The 22,023-nt window shown below is 39.0% G+C and overlaps 1 protein-coding gene across 5 annotated transcripts in view; it reads right to left on the minus strand.

The window, feature by feature from the left end:
* The window catches only part of TIAM2 (TIAM Rac1 associated GEF 2), a 169,082-nt gene that overhangs the window by 18,575 nt on the left and 128,484 nt on the right, over window positions 1–22,023 (minus strand). For all 5 annotated transcript variants that reach the window (XM_042825794.1, XM_042825807.1, XM_042825801.1 and 2 more), the window contains one exon: window positions 12,065–12,168. In XM_042825794.1, the coding sequence (XP_042681728.1) occupies window positions 12,065–12,168 (104 nt within the window). The remainder of the gene's footprint in view (window positions 1–12,064; window positions 12,169–22,023) is intronic.

A 22,023-nucleotide genomic window follows, 5' to 3' on the forward strand; every position in this document is an offset into this window, starting at 1 on the left:
GGAAGTCTTTGCTCTCTCTTGCTCATCTTTCTCTTTGGATACACAGGAAGACTCTCTGGTGCCTTAAGTATTCATTGGCAATGCTAGTTATAAACCAACTCATGCAGAAGGGACCTGGGCCCATGAGTCTGCAGCAACCAGACCCCAAGGACCAGAAGCTCCCATTGAGCAGGAAATCAGTCACTAAAGTCATCTGATCCAATGCATATCATAGCCAAATGCAAAACAGAAGTCATTTCCATCATGGAAGGTTAAATCCTAACCACTCAAAATACAAAGATGTGTGTGTGGGGTGGGGGGTGAACCATTGAAAAGAACAAAGGAAGAGGAGCTCCAATGCCCACCTCACTAAAAGGAGACTCTTGACAAGTAACATCAAAGCACAAAATGCAGATTTTCTCAGAATATGACTCTATGAAAATATTGCCATGATCTCCTTCCCCAAGTCCTTATCCTGATGTTGGCAATATTTAATACAGAAGGCTCATATACTTTTCTACCATCTGCATAATGTGTTTACTGTCTTCTTCTATTTTCTCATTTCCCCAGCCATTCCTTGATCACAGCTTTTCTACTTGCCACCCTATTTTTTCCAAAATTCCAAATCATTTGTCAGAAGTCAGATAAATAAAACATTGCAGCAGATATTTTACTGAAGAACTGTGTTAAAACCATCCCACTCAGCCCTCCCTCTGATAGAGGCAAGTAATAACTATTTGCTGGAGCGCACACAATCAACCACCCCCCCTTCCCACCTCAAAATATTCAAAAAAACCCAAATCTTTTCCAGTGCAGCGCTGATACGGACTCACCTACGGAGCACGCTAATGACCAGCTGCTATTTATGAAGTGCAGAGACCCCAGCAACCCGTCTCCTATCTCAGCCTGCTCACAATCACCCCAGCCCCAGACTCACCATAGAGAACATCCTGTGCAGGGAGCCGTACGCTGCTGCTGCCTGCTGCTGTGTTTTGCGAGCCAACGCTAAACTCTTAGCTCTGGTTTTACTCCTCCTGAAGGCGGGCATTGTGACTTATCAATACAAACTTTGCCAAAGGAAAGGCCCCTGGAAAGGAAGGCAGGGACGCCGTAGCCTCCCACGAGCACACCTCTCTGCATTCAGCTGCAGCCTGCCAGCGTGCACAGACACAGCACACAAGTTTTCCTTTTGTGCTGATGAACAAAAACGGGAGACACTCTCAATGTCCCGGTTTAACTGGGCTAAGCAGTGCATGAGGCAGCCGGGCCTTCCATTATTGCTACAGAGGCAGTGAAAACCTGCCAGAGGAGAGGAATTTTTATAAATAGCCTGATGTAGCAAACGCTGGACAAAGCGCAGTCATGCCAAGGGAATGTGGGTTTTATCTCCCAAAAGGGTACCTGTCTCTGTGCCCGTAAAATTCACCGCATAAACAAAACATCAGGTGCTGTGGGAAAATTAGCCAAATACCTAAAAATATCTGGAGGGTGCTGACAGCTCTGAAAGTCGGTGTGACTTATCAATGGCACTGATGCTCTGTCAAGGGTATATGTTGCTAAATGATGCTGCAGACACATGCACTTACAATGATAAAATGAAAAACAAATAGGCAGCTCCACGGAAGATTTGTTCAAATAATTGTGCTTGTCCTTTGTTTGAACTTTCTCGTTGCAATTACATCAATAAAAGGAAATTTAAACTGTGCTCAGTAATAAATTTGAAAGTAGAAGTACCCATGTTGATATATACAAAAACACTCAGGTCCACAAACAAACTATTCTAAACAAAATGTAACTTTAAATAAAACAGGATATTACAACATGGTGGTGAAGAGTTACAAGACTGACAAGAAATTTAGTAATAAAAGGAGAAGAGTATCAGTGGCATTAAAAAAAAAAAAACAACAACTCCTATATTCCTCCCATTACAGCACTGTCAGGGCACACTGATGATGAGATGCAAGGCTTCTTTCAGCACTGCCCTTGCCACCACCTCTTTGCATTCTGGCAAGCCCTTTTCTTTTGCCCAAATGATACGCTAAGCTTGGGTGCACATATCCTTGGTTATGAGTGTGCTACTTCACAGGTTTCAAGGATATTCGCCCTCCTACAAGCAAGGGAATAGCACAGCCCTCTCCTTTAATTACTGCAATTAAACTTACATCCATCTCTTTCCAAATCGTTAGCGCAACTTGACAGCTCAGCATTTGCCAAACCATAAACCTCAGCTGCTGCATCCTATCACAGGAATAAGGATGCTGGCTCCCTGAAAAAACAAGCTGCTGACAGAGCACTGAATGTATCGAAGGAGTAGGAACTGTTTGTTTTTTTAAGGACTGGGCTATTTTGGAGAGAGATATCAAATTTAGTGGGCGAGAAGACTGTGTAGCAGAAAATTGAAGGAATGATCTCAATGGAGTAAGATTTTCCAGGGTGGACAGCCTTGCTTAGAAGTCCAATTATATAGACCACTGTGTAGTGTGCACACAAAGTTTACTTTACTTATCCACCATTAGTTGGTGGTGGTTGCTTCTGCAGTAGTCCACAGAGACTAGGAATCTACAGACCATGTCCAAATAGACAACAGTATTGCTGCTTTCTGGAAATTACATATTAAAAAAATATCGGAGTTCAGGACACCAGGTCCACCTTTATCAAGAGCAGAGCTACACTGTATGGAAGGACATTGTGTCTCCTTTTATTTTTAAAACTCCGTATGAGTTGTAGCAATTTCAAGCACTGTTTTTCATAGAATCATAGAATCACAAAAAAAAAAAGGCTGCTAAGCTTCAGGTCCAAGCAATGCTGTCAATCTCAACAAAAAGCAATGACAGGACTTTTTACTTCCACATTAGGAATTTATTCTTCCCCAGATTTGCTAATTAAGCCTGAGTTATTAGCTAACTATATGCCAGCTAAAAGATGCTACCAATTGACATTTGGGGTTTTTTTACATGTGTTCATCAGGAAAAAACCATGATGTTTTAACAATACTTCCAATCCCTATTGAGGAGCCAGGATCAACCCAAAAAGTAAAAAACACAAACTAAAATATACCAAATGAATAAAAGCATTCTCTTTAGCATTTCTTCTCCTGAAATATGCAACATTCAGGCCATCCTCAGCGATATGCCTTCTAAATGAAACGTACATGTAAAATAATCAATTGCCTTGAAACACATTCAAGATGACTGGAAAAAGGACACAGTCCTGTTGTTTGTTCCTGTGTGCTTTGAGTAAAAATCTTACCCTTTACAGACATCTGCTTTTCATCTTTCCATTTCAGAGGCACCAGGCTTGATAGTTACCATAACAGTAACATCCTTTGCGATACAGGCTTCCCTCTATTGTCCCAATGCCTGTAGGTGCACTTATCTGCAAGGAGTTTGCTTCCCATCCAGCTTTTGCCCTCAATCCATGAAGGTAAAAGGTTAATTTAGCTGGTCTCTGGTTCTCTGCGGGGATCTATAAGAACTCTGCTCTTCACTTCTTATAAACGTGGGTGGGTGATTTGTCTGCCATTCTTATTATGCTAATAGCATGTTTTAAAATGTCTTTAAAATATATTTCTGAAGCATAGTTGACTAAATTGAAGACATTTTCTTTCATTTAAAACTGCAAACAGTTAATGCTCCAAGTGTTTAAAATTAATTCTTATTTAATTTTTTAATTTCAAGCATCTTAAAGACTGTTTTTAACATTTTCATTCCAAGCGTTTTGTGCTGAATACAAAAACTTTTTCAAGTGCTGAATTAGAAACTATGGCAACCACTATGACATTATCTTTGCAGTTGCATTCAACTTGCACAATAAATTTTTGCAGTGTGCTTTCTTTAGAGTCAGAGAGGGCAACCTTTACCTTTTTAGGCATGTTGAACCTTTAATGTTCAGAGGTGCAATAATCCCACTGTAAAGACAGAGGCAGACCCTTGAACTCTACACCAATAGTGCTGTTGGCAGCAACTAATGAAAACAGGTGAAAAGCTGTTGTCAGTTTCCTGACTCAACTGATCCTATAATTTCATAATTCTCCTCCCTCTTCCTTCCTTTCAGTTTCTTTATTCTTGATTTTGCAATTTCCTGCAGGTAGTGGATTTTTTTTTCAATTTTGGCATTTCAGATCTACCTTTGGCCCTATATGTTCCTGATAGAAAATAGGAATCAAAGCCTAACCAAAACGTATGTGTGTACCCAGGATGCAGCTGCTGTCTGAAATTCTGTATTGCAACTTTGTGTGACTTTGAAGTGATCTTATATCCTGTGGTTAACTGTTGGACACATCACATACCTGTTATGTGCTGAAATTGTGCTTAAATGCTTCTGAATCACACAGGGAATAAATGCATGTTATTGTCAGTTCTGTAATGGAACAGTATCTTCGTCTTAAAAAAAAAAATGACAAGAGGAAAAAAAAAAAAGAAAACATAAATAATCTGTATCAGGGAGTTTTCCCAGCTCCCTGAGTCTGTCAGAAGTACGGTTAGGTATCTCAACCTTTGATTTCAAAGTGAAACACTGCCATCGTGTCCTGTACTGCAGGCAACCAGGGTTGCCTTTGGAGACCCAAGGTGGATGACGCTAATGAAGATTCCTGTCCTTCGCCAGTGAAGTCAAAAGCATCTCCAGAGGCACTGCTAACCATACCTTGTGGCAACGAACCAGTACTGTTCTCACACACTTCTTTTCAGATGCAGGTAAGCCGCATGGATTTTTTCCCAGCAGACCACAAAGACAATCTGCATTATAACTCATCTCTCACCAGCGTTTTTCATTTGCAAGCAACAACACAATTTCTTTTCCTGATCAAAGCCATCTGCATGTTTTACACTGACAGCTGTCACAGTACTGTTGAGAGGATGTTTCCTTTGGTCTGAGGAAAAACAACAACCACCACCTCCTCCACAGGCCCCAGCAACAGAATGTATGTAATAGCTCAGAGCACAGCAACACAAGTTTACACCTCTACATGCGAAAACTGCACAATCTCCTTTTCCTTTTATTTCCAGTATGTATGCATGCAGGTCTCCATCTGGAGCTTGCAATAATGTTTGGGTTACAGGATCAATGTAGGTATGGTGCCTTTCATGCTTAAAGCTTTATGGTTTCAATGCTCCCTACTACATTAGCCGAGACCTGCATTGAAATTATAGGTGATCCACAAATTAACATACTGTTGCAATAAAGAACTATATGATAAACAAAAAAAAAAAAGTGAAAATCCAGGGCCAGGGTTAGGAACAAGCACTCGCTAGTATGTTTACAATAAGCCTTCTGCAATCTACTGCATCAAGTTTGGTGCTTTTACTAAGGGGTGGAGTAGAATACTGAAATCTAAAGAAATTAGCGAAAGTCTTACAGACTTCTAACAGGCTATGATTTTACTTGTGTTGCTTTCTAGTTCCCCTCTGAAAAGGATCCTCAATGACAACAGGGTTTCAGCTCCACATTGCTGGAGCCAGCCGCTCTGTTTGGGCTGCCTACAAGCCAGGCTGTCTGCAAGGGAAGTGCAATAATTAACGAAGCTCTCCACGGGCTTCTGCCTCCTTTCAGTACAGAACTGTCCCCTCTAGGCAGAAATGAATCAAGAAAAAGCAGTGCTGAGGAACTTGCTGTTCTCCCACGCTAGCTCTCAGACTCCCTCAATGCATCTCACAACTTTAAGGATAATGACACTTCGATTGAAGAGGAGTACACGTGATTTTGAAAGGAGTACTACATTCACCACTGTTAAATTCCTTTCACACAAAGAACGTTAGAAGGGATGTTAATTGCAGACTACTCCCCAGACTTTTGGGTTTCATCAACTGCTGAAGTTCTCATGATTGAAATGAAGGGAAAAACCTTAATGTCCTGTGGATGTTGAGCCTACCTTCAGGCAGACAGCTCTCTTGCAATTAATGACATGCTGTGCAAGTAGGAACTGCCTGGGCACAGCAAAATAGAGCTAGTAAGAAGATACAACCATGAACATCATTTACCTGTAATTGCTTCCATGCGTAAAATAAGTTTGGGGCCACTTGGGACTACCAGTTTTTAACTTGCTTTACTTCTCGCAGAGGGATCTCTATTGAGGTTCTGGTCATTGAGCTCAACTCAACAACTGGTGTTTCCTGGATTAGTAGTAACATTTGCCCTCCAAGATTTTTATACTCTTTGCTTTACAAAATTGCTCTTCACACACACTTTCCTTTTTCTTTCTTTCTTTTTTTTTTTTTTTTTTTTTTTTAGTTTCTCTCAGTTTTATTAGAATATTAATGCTTCTTTGGGGATACTTTGGAGGTAGGAATCGCTACCTGACTACCAAGAAGGGTTGCCACTTACACTAAACTTAGAGAGATACGGCTCTGAAAATCATCAGAGACACACTGAATATACATACACAACACCATCCTAAATGCCATCAAAACACAATTTCTACTTCTTGGTTTTGATGTTTTATGCAAAATATTATTGAAAATCTTCCTTCCAACTCAGTATATTTTGGTAAATCTTCAACTTTCCCATTCAAAAATCCTATTAGCAAACTGTTCAACTTCACTAGAGAAAAATAAACACTTCTTGATATCTGTCCATTAAGGCAATCATCCACTGCTTACAAACACATTCATACTGATGTATTCACTTAATCTAAGATAGTGAATGGTTTTCATTGCTAGATCAAAATAAACAAACCACCACAACTGAATATATAGGATTACATTCACTGACAGTTCCTATAGAAGGCTGTTTGATGTGGTTTGAGTAAGTGTCCTCAACTATCCCACTGCACCTATTGGAAAGATCACTTCCAGGTAATAAACTAGAGGAAAATATCATTTCTATCATCCGCTTGATTTCTTCTGGAAGTTGAAATATCATTCAAATCATTCATAAACAGTGAACAATTACGTTAATTTTCTGCAAAGATGGGACTGTATGAGTAATGATTACTAACTGCTTCAGCCTCCATTATTCCACGGCAGCTGTCACAGTTGCCCTCTTTCTCTCTCTAAAAGGAAATCATCCTGTTTTCTTTAACAGAAGAAAATACGTAGAAGCAGACTAGCAATGGGATACACATTCTTACTCTCAGTTTTGAACCTAACCACCATATATAGTACTTCAACATTTTTACTATTTTCTTCAAATGAACTTGGTGGTTTTACTGTCGCTTCTAATGAAGGGTTTTCCACATCAGTTTCAGACAGCTTAAAGAGAAAACAATTTCTGTTCAACTTATGAAGATCATCCCTCCAGTATATGGCTATACTGTATACTCAAGAGGCCAAAACAATATATGCAGTGATTTCTTTACAGTACTCAATGATTTTTATTACAGAAACAGCTGCTGTGAAATCAGCTAATGCAAAACACAAGGATTTCCACTTTGAAACCATGATATACATGTTTTGCCTTTGTTGAAAGCACTGTTCTGGGAAGCTCACTGTGATAGGTGTTATCTTCTGACTCTGACTCCTATTTATACCACTCAGGCACTGTCTGACAATCCAGATGCTCAAACTTTATGGGCAAGTTTGCACATCAGCAGTGTGAGCTGAGTGGCGAGAATTTAATGCCAGCCCAAGAACACACTGGGTGCAAAGAAGCCCAAATCAGATTTCCTACCATGATATCTGATATTCAGAGTTCATGGAAACATCAGTTTCTCACTATACCTGCTGAAGCTCCTCTTTGGCTAATGGAGGACTGTCCAAAACTGGCATCACATAAAAGAGAAAACACAAGCTTCAAAAGCACCAAAGGGATGCACCACTTGGCATTATATAAAATATTCAAGCAACCTAAAGCAGATTCTGAAAAGCACAAGTAGTTGCAATACATTTTTCCTACTTTTGTTTTGCAAAGTAAAGCTAATTTCTGTAAGAGTCTCCATAACCAACTTCCAGAGTCTTTTACTTCATTATTTGAAAGCAATATAGCACCACTTCCAAAATGCTACAAAGTCAAACATGTTGGGCATTCTACAGAAAGCAAATTCTTGTTAACGTGCATAGTTTCTCATCACACTAGATTCCGTTTCTGCATCTGCAATGTTAATTTTTAAAGATGCCAGCATAAACTCATTCTGCATTCACTGTCTATTTTTATTTATTATCAACACTAGCTATTTGTACTGGGCTTATGTGTGTTAAATTATCCATATTTCTTATAAATACAACTCTTTACATGCATGAGAACACAATAGAGTTACTTCATATATTTGCACTAAATTTATACCAAGTTTTTTTTTTCACGATCTGTAAAATATTTGAAATGAAAACATATCTTCCCCTTCACACAGATGCATTTATAAGAAAATCCTTCTTTCCTTTTGTTAAAATTTAACTTGAAGTGGCAAATAGTTGTCTCTTACAACACATAAAATATTTAGAGTAGCCAAAATCAAAGCACAACTATCTTAAGTGAACTCCTAGAAGAGGAGTTAGAAATATTGTAAAATTTCACCTTTTAGCTATGCTTATCTTTCATAAGGAGACATTTTTTAAAATATAGAAAATACAAAGTAAGAGATGACTAAACTTCATTTAGAGGAAACCGTGGGTTAAAGAAAGCGTTTCTAACCAATACAATTAGAAATCACAAGTAACTAAAGGAAAAGTTGCATTCATGCTACCCAGGTGCACAGACAGTTTGATTCTTGACAACTGTCAACGTATCAGGATTTAACTGAGCAACAGAAACCCAGACAAATAATTGGCAAAATGATTAAACACAACTAAACCTAATTGCACTGACAGGCACACTGAATCCCCACATTTTCTAAGGTCCTCCATTCTTCTGTCAACGGGACGCCTACGTATTCCACAACCAACAATTGCAGGGACAACTTGCCAATGCCACATAAACAGTATTTTAACACAGTTTGAAAATGCACTGCAGCAGAGTGTGTTTGAATTGTAACATCTTTTCTTGGTAGATGAAATAGAAGGAAGGAAGCAAAGGAGGTTTTCAGTAAATGTACGAACAGGGCATCCCAGAGTGTACAGAGCTGACAAAACTAATGAGCATCTAGAATGGATAGTTCTTGACATCCATGTCTTTTCAATAATATTTTATAACTGGAGGAACAGTTTTCATTTCTGGAATGAAATAATCCTCTACTATCTTCCTAATTCATTTGTTAACTCTCAGATGAAAGACAAACAGAGCTTTCTAAAAATCATTCATTTCTTGGACTACAAAAAAAATGAATGAAAGAACAAATGAGCACACATTTGAATGTAGTACGCATGCAACAAAAGACATTTTTATTTGAAATTACTAGGGAAATGCCTTCCTGTATGTTTTAGTTAAGATAATGTTTAATCTTAGCTTGGTATAAGATGAAGAGAATAATAGTGAAAAACAGTCAAAAACATTGCGAATAAAAGCATTAAAATCCAGAACTCACACATGCAACCATTTAAGATTGTTTTTTAATTACTTACATGTTATGGGACAGAAAACAACCAAACTTCAAAGGAGCCTGCTCTCTCAGAGCCACAGAATTACATCTACAGCTGTTGTCAGCTGGGAAATGAGCATGTCTGGCTGTTTCTCTCCTAAAATAATCCCAAGCTGCCTGTTGTTCCAGGCTGTGCTCAGTACCTCTCAGCACCACCAACGTCCTCTCCACGAAGCTGTGGCTACAGATCTGCTCTCCCCCATACTCTGCATAACACCAAGGTGTCTGCCCTACGTTCTCCCACTTCCATGGATCAAGTTAGCACACGCAGGAAACAGAAGGCAAAGGGGATGGGAGAAAAAAAAATCAACAAAACAAATCCAGATGCTGTGCTTTTTGAGGCTACACAATTTCCTCAAACTAGCTTTTATTAGCAATAGCTATTGTTCATCTGGTGAGCAGTCCCAAATCACAGCTATAAAAACAGAAAACATTTTAATTTTTTTTATAGCCAATTACTGAGGCACGTACAGTATATACTGCTTCCTAAATTTACTGCGAGGTTTTTAATTCTCCATTTATTGGAGAAATCAGAAGGGTCAGACAAAAGCTCTGACAGTAATAGGCACTCTCCAACAGAAAAGCGGCAGTCAATTACAAACCATTTGCAGAAATTGTAGAGCTGTCACAGACTCATTTACAGCTGCAGTTCAAGTCAGACAGCTTTTGATTTGCTGAGCCATCTCTCCCCCCTTGCGCCTAGAAAACTAGGACAACTTCAAATAGTTTTTAATGAAATGACACTAGCAGACCTGCACACCAACCCAAGGAGCGAACTGCCGCATGGTCTGGGCATTTACTCCAACAAATTGTGCACAAGCCATTAATGCTGATGGATGTGATTGTTTTTCAGCTGGAGAGAGGTCAGGGAACAGACCTATCTGTTTTCCCCCTTTTTCTTTTCAAACTACAACCATAGCACATAATTCAGAGCATCAGAGCGAATTTAGCAAAAACTGCTCTGAAAGAATTGTTCTCCGTGTATTTAAATCCAGCTGAACACTCCCTAGTTTCCTATAATTTGCTGCATTTGACAGACAATCAGGGGTGACTGACAAACAAAGCCTTTGTTTCTCTGCTAAAGCAATACTGAATCTGCAGAGCCTCCTCCCCTCCAGCAGGATGGGTGCTCAGTCCCCCTACCTGCATGGCACACTGGGGGTGGCACGCACCCCAGGCAAGCAAGGCACCTTGCAGCACTAGGGATGCAGCGGTGATGTGGCCAAGCACCAGCCTGCTCACACAGCCAAGTGCTGCATAGGTGTCACCTCGCCTGGGTTCTCACAAAAGTGGAAGGTGTTTTGGCTCTGACTGCAACACACTGCAGATGCCCTAGAACAGGACAGCAGAGAAATCTGCACTGTCACCGCCAAATGCATCCTAAGGGGAGAACAATCCCCCTAGGATTTTTTCTTTATGGTTGCAAAGACGTTTTGGAAGCATAATCACAGTGGAACACAAGATAGAGATTATCTCCATGGGAATCCCCTGTGAAAAAAGAGATGAGCTAACGGCCCCAAATCACCAAGCTTCTCCTTACTCTCACAGAAAACTGCATAAAGTCATCTGTATTTGACTGAAGGAGAATACAAACGGACTGCAAACATAAAAGACAATCAGTTCCTCTGGGTACGGTATGGCTAGAGGCAAAACACATCTTCCTCACTTTGGTCTTCTGAGATTTTACATTTTGCTTCATCTCTGGCTTTCTACTGTTCCTCTCTTACCTCTGCCTGCCTATCTAAATATTCCATACAACCAGTAATACGTTCCTGAACCATATAAACTTCTTTTCTGTTATATAATTGTGTAACATAAGTGTTATCACACATTTAATTTGAGGTACAACCAACTCACCAACAGAAGCAACAAAACCAATTCTGCTGTCAGAATGGCAATGCCTCATAAAGTCCACAGACACGAAAGCTACCCATGCTAGCACCTGGGGAGTTCAAAACAACATGTACTTGGGCTGGACACAGACTGCAGTTTGACAGATGCGGAGGAAAAAGGGTAAAAATTGCTCTCTGAAGACCAATGCATTCAAAGACAGACACTAACTGTGAGGGTTCCTACATCATTCTCCAAAGCCCTAACTGAGAAAAGGCATGAGCATCCATTATTTCAGCTGAAGTTAAATAATATTTGCAGATGCATAAAGGTTCTTCAAATAAGACAGCAGAAATCACTAGGATCTGCAGAACTGCATCTCTCAAAGTTTGCAGGTCAGTTGAAATTATTCATGTTACGTAAGTGTTGCTTTGGTCAATGCAATCTCAACAAGTCCTAATAGTATCAGCAAAGAAAAAAAACTAAGAATTAACTGAATCAGTTAAAAAGCTGTACTAGTTTCATTGTTCTCTGGAGAAGTGGGTTCAAGCAACACAGAAAGAGGAATTTGACAAGTCTTCATCTCTTTGCCATTTGCCCCTATCACAATGCTTTTGGAGATGCAGCAGCTATTCCAGAGATGCTGACCTGCCAGCAGACAGCAAAATACTAAATACAGCTAATATGCGTGCATCTTTTTCCAACTTAGTGCCATTATATTAATTTTCTGCCCCCTCAAAACACTGTGTTAACAATGAGATATCTCTACTTTTTCACTTTTAAGGATTCTTACGTCAGGTATATTCTTACCCTGAAAGGTGGATCAGTCTTCTCCCTCTGTGGTACTTGGTCCAGAGTGCCATCCGTACTGCTCCTTTTCAAGCTGGATGTGACATCGGGCACATTATTAAAATCTGCATTTGAGAGAAAACAAGTAATTTAGAGGGTTACAGGAGAGGAACAGGAAAAGTATCTGCTTTTATCTGCAGACACTTTTAGTGCCTAGCAGAATTTTTATAGAGCAAGAGAAGGAATACAAGATTTGCCACTCACCCCCCCTGCCATATGGAAAATAACAGAAGAGGACAAAGTCAAGAGAAGCTCTGTCTGAAAATTCTGCTTTTAAAACAATGAGCTGGACATGTAAGAACCATCTGAAGCAATATGCATCTCTAATCTACAAAAACAAGCCTCACATTCTTGCTAGCAGCATGCTTTCTAAAGTAGCTTTATTTATAATCAGCACACTGTGCTAAGACAACCAATGAGGATGCTCTCAATAGTTCTCCTTGGATGAACATGCTATTTGACATGACTTAGTCCTGAATCCTTTATAGATTTAAAAAGAGAATTTTGCCTTGGAACAAGCACTACAGTTTATAATACTGACGAAACTTCATCCTGTTACTATCAGTTAACCAATTTTAATAAATTTGGATTTCAAGTGCAGGGCATCTGGAAAAAAGAAAAAACAGAGTAGTAGGGAATGTCCTATTCTACTTATTGAGAGGCTGTACCTCACTTATGTATAAACTCAAGATCCATCAAACAACACTGAACATTCATATAAAAATAGTAATTTTCTCTTTATGGTTCCTCAACTGGTTGCTTAAAATGTGCAGTGAATTCTTTATTAAAAAAACTATTAGAAGGGAAACAAATTCTTCTGTTTTTTGATCAGCAGTATTATCAACCCAAGTCCTGTTTTCTGTCATGTAATCCTCTAGGATATATCTCACACCACATTTTCAAAGTTTTCCTCAACACCTACAAATGCTGCATATATATTTTTATATGAAAGCTAAGATTCTCATTTAAACACTGACTTCAAAAACTAATTGGCAAAAGTATTATTTATCTTGTAATAAAATCCTGAGAACTAGAAGCAATGTGATTTTCTCTCCACCTGGGTGTTTAAATCCTGAAGTGGGGCTTTTTCTGCTGTTTTTATTTTTACTATGAGGCAGTTGTTGTATCCTCTGCATCCTTGATTTGATGGAGAGCTATCAACCAGACTTCCCTTCCCCAGCCAGCTCAGCAATATCGTTGCTTTCTGGCTTCAAATTGGTTGAGGACAGGACTTGTTGCTGGCCTGTCCCGATCAAATAGTTCTTGTTAGCAAGGATTCATAAACTCAAGCAAAGAAGGAGGTGGGAATTTTAGACCTGAAATAGCACCACTTTTCTCAAGCTCAGTGTCAAGGTTGACACTTTACACTCAGACACCGAAGACTTGACTACTCTGTCTTTTCCCACTTAGGACCAGTGTCCCATCTCTTTTCTCCTCTCAGTATCTTGTGCCTTTTCCATCTGGAGTCAGGTGTAGCTTCTGATATCTCAGACCCTAAGCCACCTTTGCAGAAACAACACATTTTACACAGCTTCACCAGTCACACATCTTCATTAAGAACTTAACATGGAGCCGCTTTTACTCTTCTTCCTCCACCACGCATGAATTATTTTCTTCTGCCTTCTGGAATTCTAAAGTCATATTGAGCCTCCCTTTTGTACATGGGTCACATGAATGACCACTGACTTCAGTCACTGTCAGCTCCTGGATTCACAAAAAGTAAGCCAACTCCTAAAACATTCATTGACTTTATTTGCCATTTGGGCTCTTTTTACTTGTCTTCTGTCTTTCAGTGCCATTATTTTCCCCTACCTTCACACAGCATGCAGCTGAGATTGTCTGTTTTTCTCATCAGAGAGCTACCTGATGTCAAACTGGATATCACTGGGAAACTCATATCCTTTCCTTGATTAACAAAGTGACCACTAATCATAGAATGGCATAGTTTGGAAAAGACCTTAAAAGTCATCTAGTTCCAACACCTCTGTCATAAGCAGGCTGCCCAGGGCTCCATTCAACCTGGCCTTGAGCACCTCCAAGGGTGGGAGGCACCCACTGGGCAGTCTGTTCCAGTATCTCACCACCCTCTGAGTAAAAAATTTCCTCCTAAAATCTAACCTAAAAATTCCCTCTTTTAATTTAAAGCCATTCTCCCTTGTCCTGACATTACCAGACCATGTCACTCTCCATTCTGCTTATAAGCTCTCTTTAAGCACAGGAAGGTCATAATGAGGTCTCCCTGGAGCCTTCTCTTCTTCAAGCTGAACAAACCCAACTCCCTTAGCCTTTCTTCCTGGGAGAGGTGCTCCAGCCCTCTGATCATCTTCATGGCCTCTTCTGGATCTGCTCCAACAGCTCCCCATCCTTTCTGTGCTGGGGGACTGAGACTTGGACACAGTACTCCAGATGGGGCTCCATGAGTGCAGAATAGAGGAAAATAATCACCTCCCTTACCCTGCTGGCCACAACGTATCAGTCCTTTACAAAACAGGAAATAAGTGAAACTAACGTCCGTAAGCAATGAAGCAAAAGCATGAATATAAAAAAACGACAATAAGGTAAAACAATCAGTAGATCCCAAGAACAGAACAAATCATCATGACAACAGCCAAAGCAGGCAGCAAAATATTGTATCACTTTTTCCATATAATCTATCTTTTCTTCCCTTCACTCTTGTCTTTTTTTTTTTTTTTTCTTCTTCTTCTTCTCGTAGTCTCCTGGACTGTCAGAGGTTGATTTATATTGTCTTGACCATTTTCATAGCATTTGCTATTGGCGTAAAAACTGATTAGAGTTAAGAGTAAGCAATATTAAATGCCATTTTAAATAGTAAATTTTAAAAGTACATGGAAAGGATCCAAAGAGAAAAAGGACATCCTACTGTACACTGTATGCCAAACTAACACAGAGAGGGAAGGAAGGAAGCATGGCTTGTTGATCAGTTTAGCATCCATATCCTGTCTCCCTTTTCTCCTTTTACTGTGGAAGCAGACTTCCTCTGGATTCGTTCCTACACATCACTGAACTATTCCCAAAGAGCAGAGAAGCATCAACATCAGCTGCATAGCTAAAAAAATAAGTAAAAGGGTAAAGAAAATATACACTGCCTTAAAGAATGTGAAATTTCAAGTGCAAAGCTTAAGAACACAAGCAGAATACCGAAATTCTCTCTTGTTTTACTAAATGAAACAGGAATAATAAGGCAACCCATAAAACTGAATCTTCTTTAAACTTTTACATATGGATCGAGCTGTACCACAGGATTCATATAGCAAAGATGTTCAAAAACTGTAATGTAAAACTGTTACCTTGCAGGCTGTGGTAGCTACTGTTCTTTCAGGATAGCAACATAACCACAGAGAGTGTGTACAGCATTCAGATCAATGTTATAGCCACACAAGTATAAAAATTGTTTCAGTAAATAACATTTTGGATCTTCACTGAAAATTAACAAAGAAAAGTATGCAAGTAGGTATATATTCCTAAAAATTATCTAAACAAAAGATCAAATTGCCACTTCTTGGCAATGGTGCTTTCCTCTTAGCCACCTCTATGTTACTTAGTACAACTACATTACTAACTAGTTAGAAAAGAAAAAGAATGACTGCTTTGCTGGAACTATATTGCCTAGGAGATGTCCAGAACAGTAATGGGGAGTATCTCATTACTAGTTCTGCCTATACAATACCACTACCGTAGTATATTAGATTTATCCTATTGATATGGTTGTAATAAACCTTTCTGGAAAAAGAAAGCATCTGATAACGTTGCTGAGTTAAATGAAATTTGTTTTCAATATTTTAACATAATTTTTCTCACATGATGCTGAATGAACATCCCTCTGTTCTATTTACACATGTAGATGCTCACATACAGTGAGTTCAAATGTATATCCCTTCCATGTGAGAAGGACAGATATCTCAGAAAGATAGCTGCTTCCTATTTAGCAAACAGGAGAACCTCCAGATGCCAAAATACAAGTCAGCTTACTGTGAGTAAGCTAAGTAGCAACCTCAGATAAATGATAATATCCTCAGAAAAGCACAGGGACAAAATGCCATTGTGTGAAAAGGTTAACTACAACATATGACATGCACAACAAGCCCTATGCTTGCTTTCCAGTGATGAATGATCAAGCATTAAGAACCCGATGATCACCTCCAACTACCAACATCATCACCAAAGGAGGAAGTGCGCTGTGTGTATCAGGCTTTGGACCAACAAATGCAAATGTTCCAAATGAACTTCCTCCCCACTGCCATTACCTCTGCAATACTGTGTCTCTCTGGCAGGTAGATACATGACTCTGAATCACTCAAGACAAATAGCGAAGAGAAAGAAATGATAACGCAACCACTAAAAACTGAAAGAAAATATACTTGCTAAGTCATGTTTTTCATTACTAATTATTTGGTTTAAAGTGGGCATGGCGTGAACAGATGGGAGAATCAATGAGAAAGATAAAAATACAGCACATCTGAGAGCTCTGTACACCTACAGAAATGCCTCTTCCACGTCTCTGTGGTGAAACATGTAAAAGTGGTCAATATAGAAGACATTCAAATATTTGTCAGTGATGAGGTACAATGGAAACATCCTCCAACAGATATGTGAGACAGTAATAACTCATGCTATGTTCCTAGCCAAGAAACCAAAGGAAACCAATTGGAAAATATCAACATCCAGCAATTCATTTACCATAAAGAAGTCATCAACAAATTCAAATGCTACTAATCTCCTTTTCTTGTTCAATTAACAAAGAAGACTTAATTACTTTCTACTCGGTGCTGCTGTTACCACTTCAGCCACTGACTGCAAACAAAGGCAAAATTACCACAGGGAAAAAGTACAAACTGAGAATTCTGCTTCTTTTATAATTCTTGTTTGTAATACTTTGAAACACGTTTAGATTTTTCTCACCAATTTCAAAAAGAGAAATACTCGTCTTAAGCATGTCAAGTGTTATCAAGTGTCAAGCACTATGTAGGTGGTGTAACCAGCCCCTTTTTCAAACTACAAGAAGAGGGTGTGTTTCCATCTGCCACTCTATTGATAACAATAAACTGCAAAAAAAAAAAAAAAAAAAAAAAAAAAAAAAATCATTCTAAATCAACAAGAGAAGGTAACACAGCAAAATTAAATGCACCCATTCTCTCACTTCAAGACATACTAAGAGCGGTGCAGGGGCGTCATTTTCAGCTCTTAGCAGCAGCAGCAGTTCTGAGCATCACTTGATAACTACTCCCTGCAAATGAAGAGGCACTTTTGACAGTCACAGGCAGCCCTGACCTTGATAAAAATAAAGCCATAAAAGCCATATGGAAAATTGGTTTTCCATTTTGCCATATTCCCAAAATTTTCCCATATTTCAAAAATCTTTGCTTTGCATCAGAATGAAACTGTTCTTTTGTTTTATGCTTTTTTTTTTTTTTTTTTTTTTTTTTTTCCTCCCCAACCAAAATGCTGAGAAAGAAATTCCACAGAGCAAAAAGAAATAGTTTGACATCAGGATATTGATCTGTGGTGCAGGGCAGTGATAAAGTCTCCTGCTCTGTCAGATTCAGGCAGGTATCTGAACCCAGCTCTGTCTCAGCTAAGGTGAGTTGCTTGTTAACAGTAGTTAATCCTTTGAGTCCTTTCTGGTGTCTTGCTTGCTTGCCAGGTAAACCTGGTCTCATACCAGGTTTAAACCTGTCTACCTTCAGCAGGAAAAAATGACACAGGAAACCATTTTCATAATGACCCAGATGCTGATGGAGAAGAGAGGATGATAATTTCTTGAACAACAAGCAATACCTATGTTAAAAGGAGTAAAAATGTTGGGGGACTCAGCTGTAGGAAGTGACCTTCCTAGTAACACACCAAAGGCTTTCACAACCAGAAATCTAAGCTTAAGTAAATAAATAAATAAATAAAATTAAAACACCTTTACACCTTTACAATGTCTCAAGGGATATCATTTCATAAAACGGAAGAAAATAGGAACCAAACCACGGGAGAACTGGCTAGCAGAAATTACAATAGGAATTACTGCAATTAAACACACTGATCAATCAAACTTAATACATATCATTAAAAACATTACTAGACTACCATACAGAAGGTGCAAAATGACCTTGAACATAGAGTCACAGTCTCAGAATGAATCTGTGCAGGACAAAATTTTAAGTACTCATAAGAACAATTCCTTCTATAAGCTGCGGTTCATCAGTTGGAAACACAAATGAAAAGCATGAGAGTGTGGAGAAAAGGGTAAAACCATAAAGCTTTGAGTTAAAGCTACCTAAGCAATGGTCGGGCCTGGATCAGTTATAACGCTGTCCAGGAATTTGCCTATGCAAAGAATAATGAGAAGATGGGCATTTAAACATCACACGAATGAACTTCTGACAGGCTTATCCAGGATGCTAATAGACCACCCTATTTTAAAATAGGATAGAACAACCATCAATAGAACAACTCCATGAACAAGGTTGTTGAAAGCCTCAACTAGCAGAGGACTGGATTCTGTGAGTCTGGAAATTCTGTTCCATTCTCTGTTTCTATCATTAATGTAGCATCAATATAGTACGTGAAAGCTAAAGCGCTACTATAGCATGTGAAAACTAACTACAGCTACACAGGCACATACATAGACAACTATCTGTTAGCACAGCACAGAAATTACTTTGTTTCATTAGTGATGGTTCATAAGGATTCTGACAAAGCTCATCAAAGACTAAGATAATGTTTATATCACAAGTGCAAATAGGTGAGGTGCATCCTGCGTCCTGCACCTCAGTTGCTTGCTGATTGCACCTTAGATGCTTGTTTTTAACTCTAACTTTTTTTTCTGCTGCAGACTTATCTGGTTGTAGTTCTCTAGCACTCGGGAAGGAAATGGTGCTCTCATTTCCCATTCTCTTGATTGAGGATTTTTATCTCCAGCAGATAGATGTTTCAGATGTAAAAACACATGCACACACAAAGCTTCTACCAATTAGGATAGCCTTGGTCTAGTCTGTAAAAGACAGATATCCAGATTCCCAATCAGACCAATTAGCAGCATCTTTAAACTCTGGAGCTGTCTGGTGGTTTCACATATACATTGCAAATAGCAATAAACTGAATATAAACTTAGGTATAAGAATAAAAGTATAAGATTTAAGCTTGAAAAGGCTAGAATCCAAAATTATAAGGAATTACAGAGAATCCTATTCTCTGGGAAATACTGCATTCAGTATTTTTACTAGCTCTCTAGAAACTGCCTGTAACAAACAACACAGCCAACCTTTAGCATGTAAGATATTCTCCATCCTAGACTTATGCTACAGAGAGTAGCTAGTGGTTAGGGTGGAAATAAAATATATTTGGGCAATAAACTTAAGCACAGTATGGAAAGCTGCATTCTTCATTGCTATGTGAATTCTCCAGACCGATCAGTTAATTATCATAAGGTTTTAATTCCCATATAATTCTAAACAATGTTACTATTAAGAGAAAAGTAGATTTACAAGAGAAAATAACAAATATTTCTTAAACCAATATTAAAGCCTGAGCTAAATCTCAGAAAGGTACAAAGTCTTGGTGGTCTTTATTCCTTGACTCATTGAAAAACAGGGAGTGGTGAGTAAAGCATTCCAGCATTGCCTAGAGACACAAAATATCAGTGCGTTGAACTCTAACAATGCTCCCTTGGAGAGTAGCACTCATAACCTCAGTTAAATAACTAAGCCTGGCAGGTAGAATGCTTGCGCTATTTATCTTGGTCTGATACAACTAAATGTATTTCAAGTTTTCAACAGTGTATTTACTCTTTTGTAGTGAAGTTAAGAAGATAGGTATGCAAGCATTTCCTTCTGTATCCGTTTTTCTTTCTAAATGGCTACAACGAATACCTTTCAAAAAGTAACAGTTAATCCCAAGTAATTATAGGACAGCTTTCAAGACATAGCCTCTCAATCTTTGTTGAAGAAGGCATTCAAATTTTGCAGGAGAAAGTTTTGGGTTCACTATTTTTATCATGAATAACTCCTATGTCTTGCTTATCTTAGAATCAGATCTTTGAGTTCTTTGGCTCATATTATCCCCTAAGACCAGGATGTAAGGGGCTCTCGGCTGGTCCTTTGTCCTCCCAGGGCACATTGCTGCCTCGTGTTCAATTTGACCCCCACTAGAACCCCTACATATCTTTCCGGAGGGCTGCTCTCCAGCCTCTCATCACCACTAGGAAGTGAATGTAAAACAGTAAGGTCAGTATTTCAGTACCAGGGATCCAAAGTGTATATTCTTATTAATCTCCAGTTAAGTTTTACAGAATTACGGAATTATTCATGTAACATAAATTCCAGCTAAAATTACTGAATAGAGCTAAGTGTTTAACTACTGCATAGTGCCAGTTTAGTTGTTTCCCTGCAGTTGGTACTCACAGGCAAGTATTACTACTTAAGTGCTCAGATTCCACTGCTGGATTAAATTCAAAACACTTTTGTAAGGCAATAACTTTGGTTATTAACTGTGCTTTTCTGCTGCTTTAACCAACATTTCAGAAGGTAGTGAAATATTAAATTTATTACCAAATAAAAGCCTCTTCCTCTCCAGGTTAGGAAATTTTCAAGTTCTTCACAATGACTTTAGCATATGTTCAGATGCTAACTTTCAAACTCTTGCTAAATTAACACAACTTGACTCTACTAGTACTAGTAAATTAAGATTCTAGAAAATGAAAACTAAACAAATAAGAAAAACATACCAAAAATGCACTCAATTTTACCATTCAGAACATTTTTCTTTCTGCAAGATATATTGGCTTCTATCACTTGGTTGTCGTAAGTATTTCATAACTGGCTGGAAGGCATGTTCTCAGTTAAGCTGACTCTTTGGTTTAGCTAGAAACATCATTCAATAATACATTCAAGATGTTAAATCTGGAAAGAAGATTATAATGCAGCTGTCATAACACCAGTCTTCCTAGATAGTGTTCTTCAAAACGTGATTAATAGATGCCTGTCACCGACAAGACGAATTGTTACCAAACAAGACTTGCAGTTATTGGCCAGACAAGAAGGCTCTACTCGCAGCCTCTCTCATCCAGATGTTTTGGTTTCAGAGAGAAAACTGTTGAAACATCAGCAGGTTCTCTATATGCTTGCCAAAGGGCAGCAGAACCAGAGTTGTTCTTATTGCAGATCTCATAAAGCGTAGAAAGAGAGAAGCTCATTCTTCAGGCAAGAGTCTGAAAAGGACTCTTTTCAGTGGTGAGACAGGACAAGGGGAAACAGCCAGACACTGCAGCATAGGAAGTTCTGCACAAATGTGCGCAAGAACTTCTTTACAGTGAGGTGACGGAGCACTGGAACAGGCTGCCCAGGGAGGTGGTGGAGTCTCCTTCTCTGGAGATGTTCAAGACCTGCCTGGATGCCTACCTGTGCGACCTACTGTAGGGAACCTGCTTTGGCAGGGGGGTTGGACTCGATGATCTCTGGAGGTCCCTTCCAACCCCTACAATTCTGTGATTCTGTGAAATACTCAACTAGTATAAGTCTCCTTTGTTCTCATTCTTCAGTGAGAAAAGAGATGCTTCTTGTTCAACCATTGCACATTTTCATGTTTATAAAAAGCCAGCATGTTTGTGCAAATATTCTTATACCATACAGCTTGAACTATGTTAAGCCACGTGCTGAACAGTGGCTTAGCTCCAGTCAGCCACCTACTTCTGCAAGTGTGACTTTCTGTAGGCTGCTTTATGTTCTTTTCTTCTTTTTTTTCCCCTTAAATATCAGCAGAAACATCCACTTTGAAATTAGAGCAGAATCTTTTAGATCCCCTGGGAGTTCCTTTGTTGGTTAACTGTTGGTCAGGAAACAAAGCAATTTGACTCACTTGTCAATTCAGTTATCAATAAGAGGTACAAATTAGCAACATAGTAGGAAATAACTGCC

This window comes from Centrocercus urophasianus, unplaced genomic scaffold (assembly GCF_019232065.1).
Source record: "Centrocercus urophasianus isolate 14NV4802_14NV808 unplaced genomic scaffold, USGS_Curo_1.0 seq_10, whole genome shotgun sequence".
NCBI lineage: Eukaryota > Metazoa > Chordata > Aves > Galliformes > Phasianidae > Centrocercus > Centrocercus urophasianus.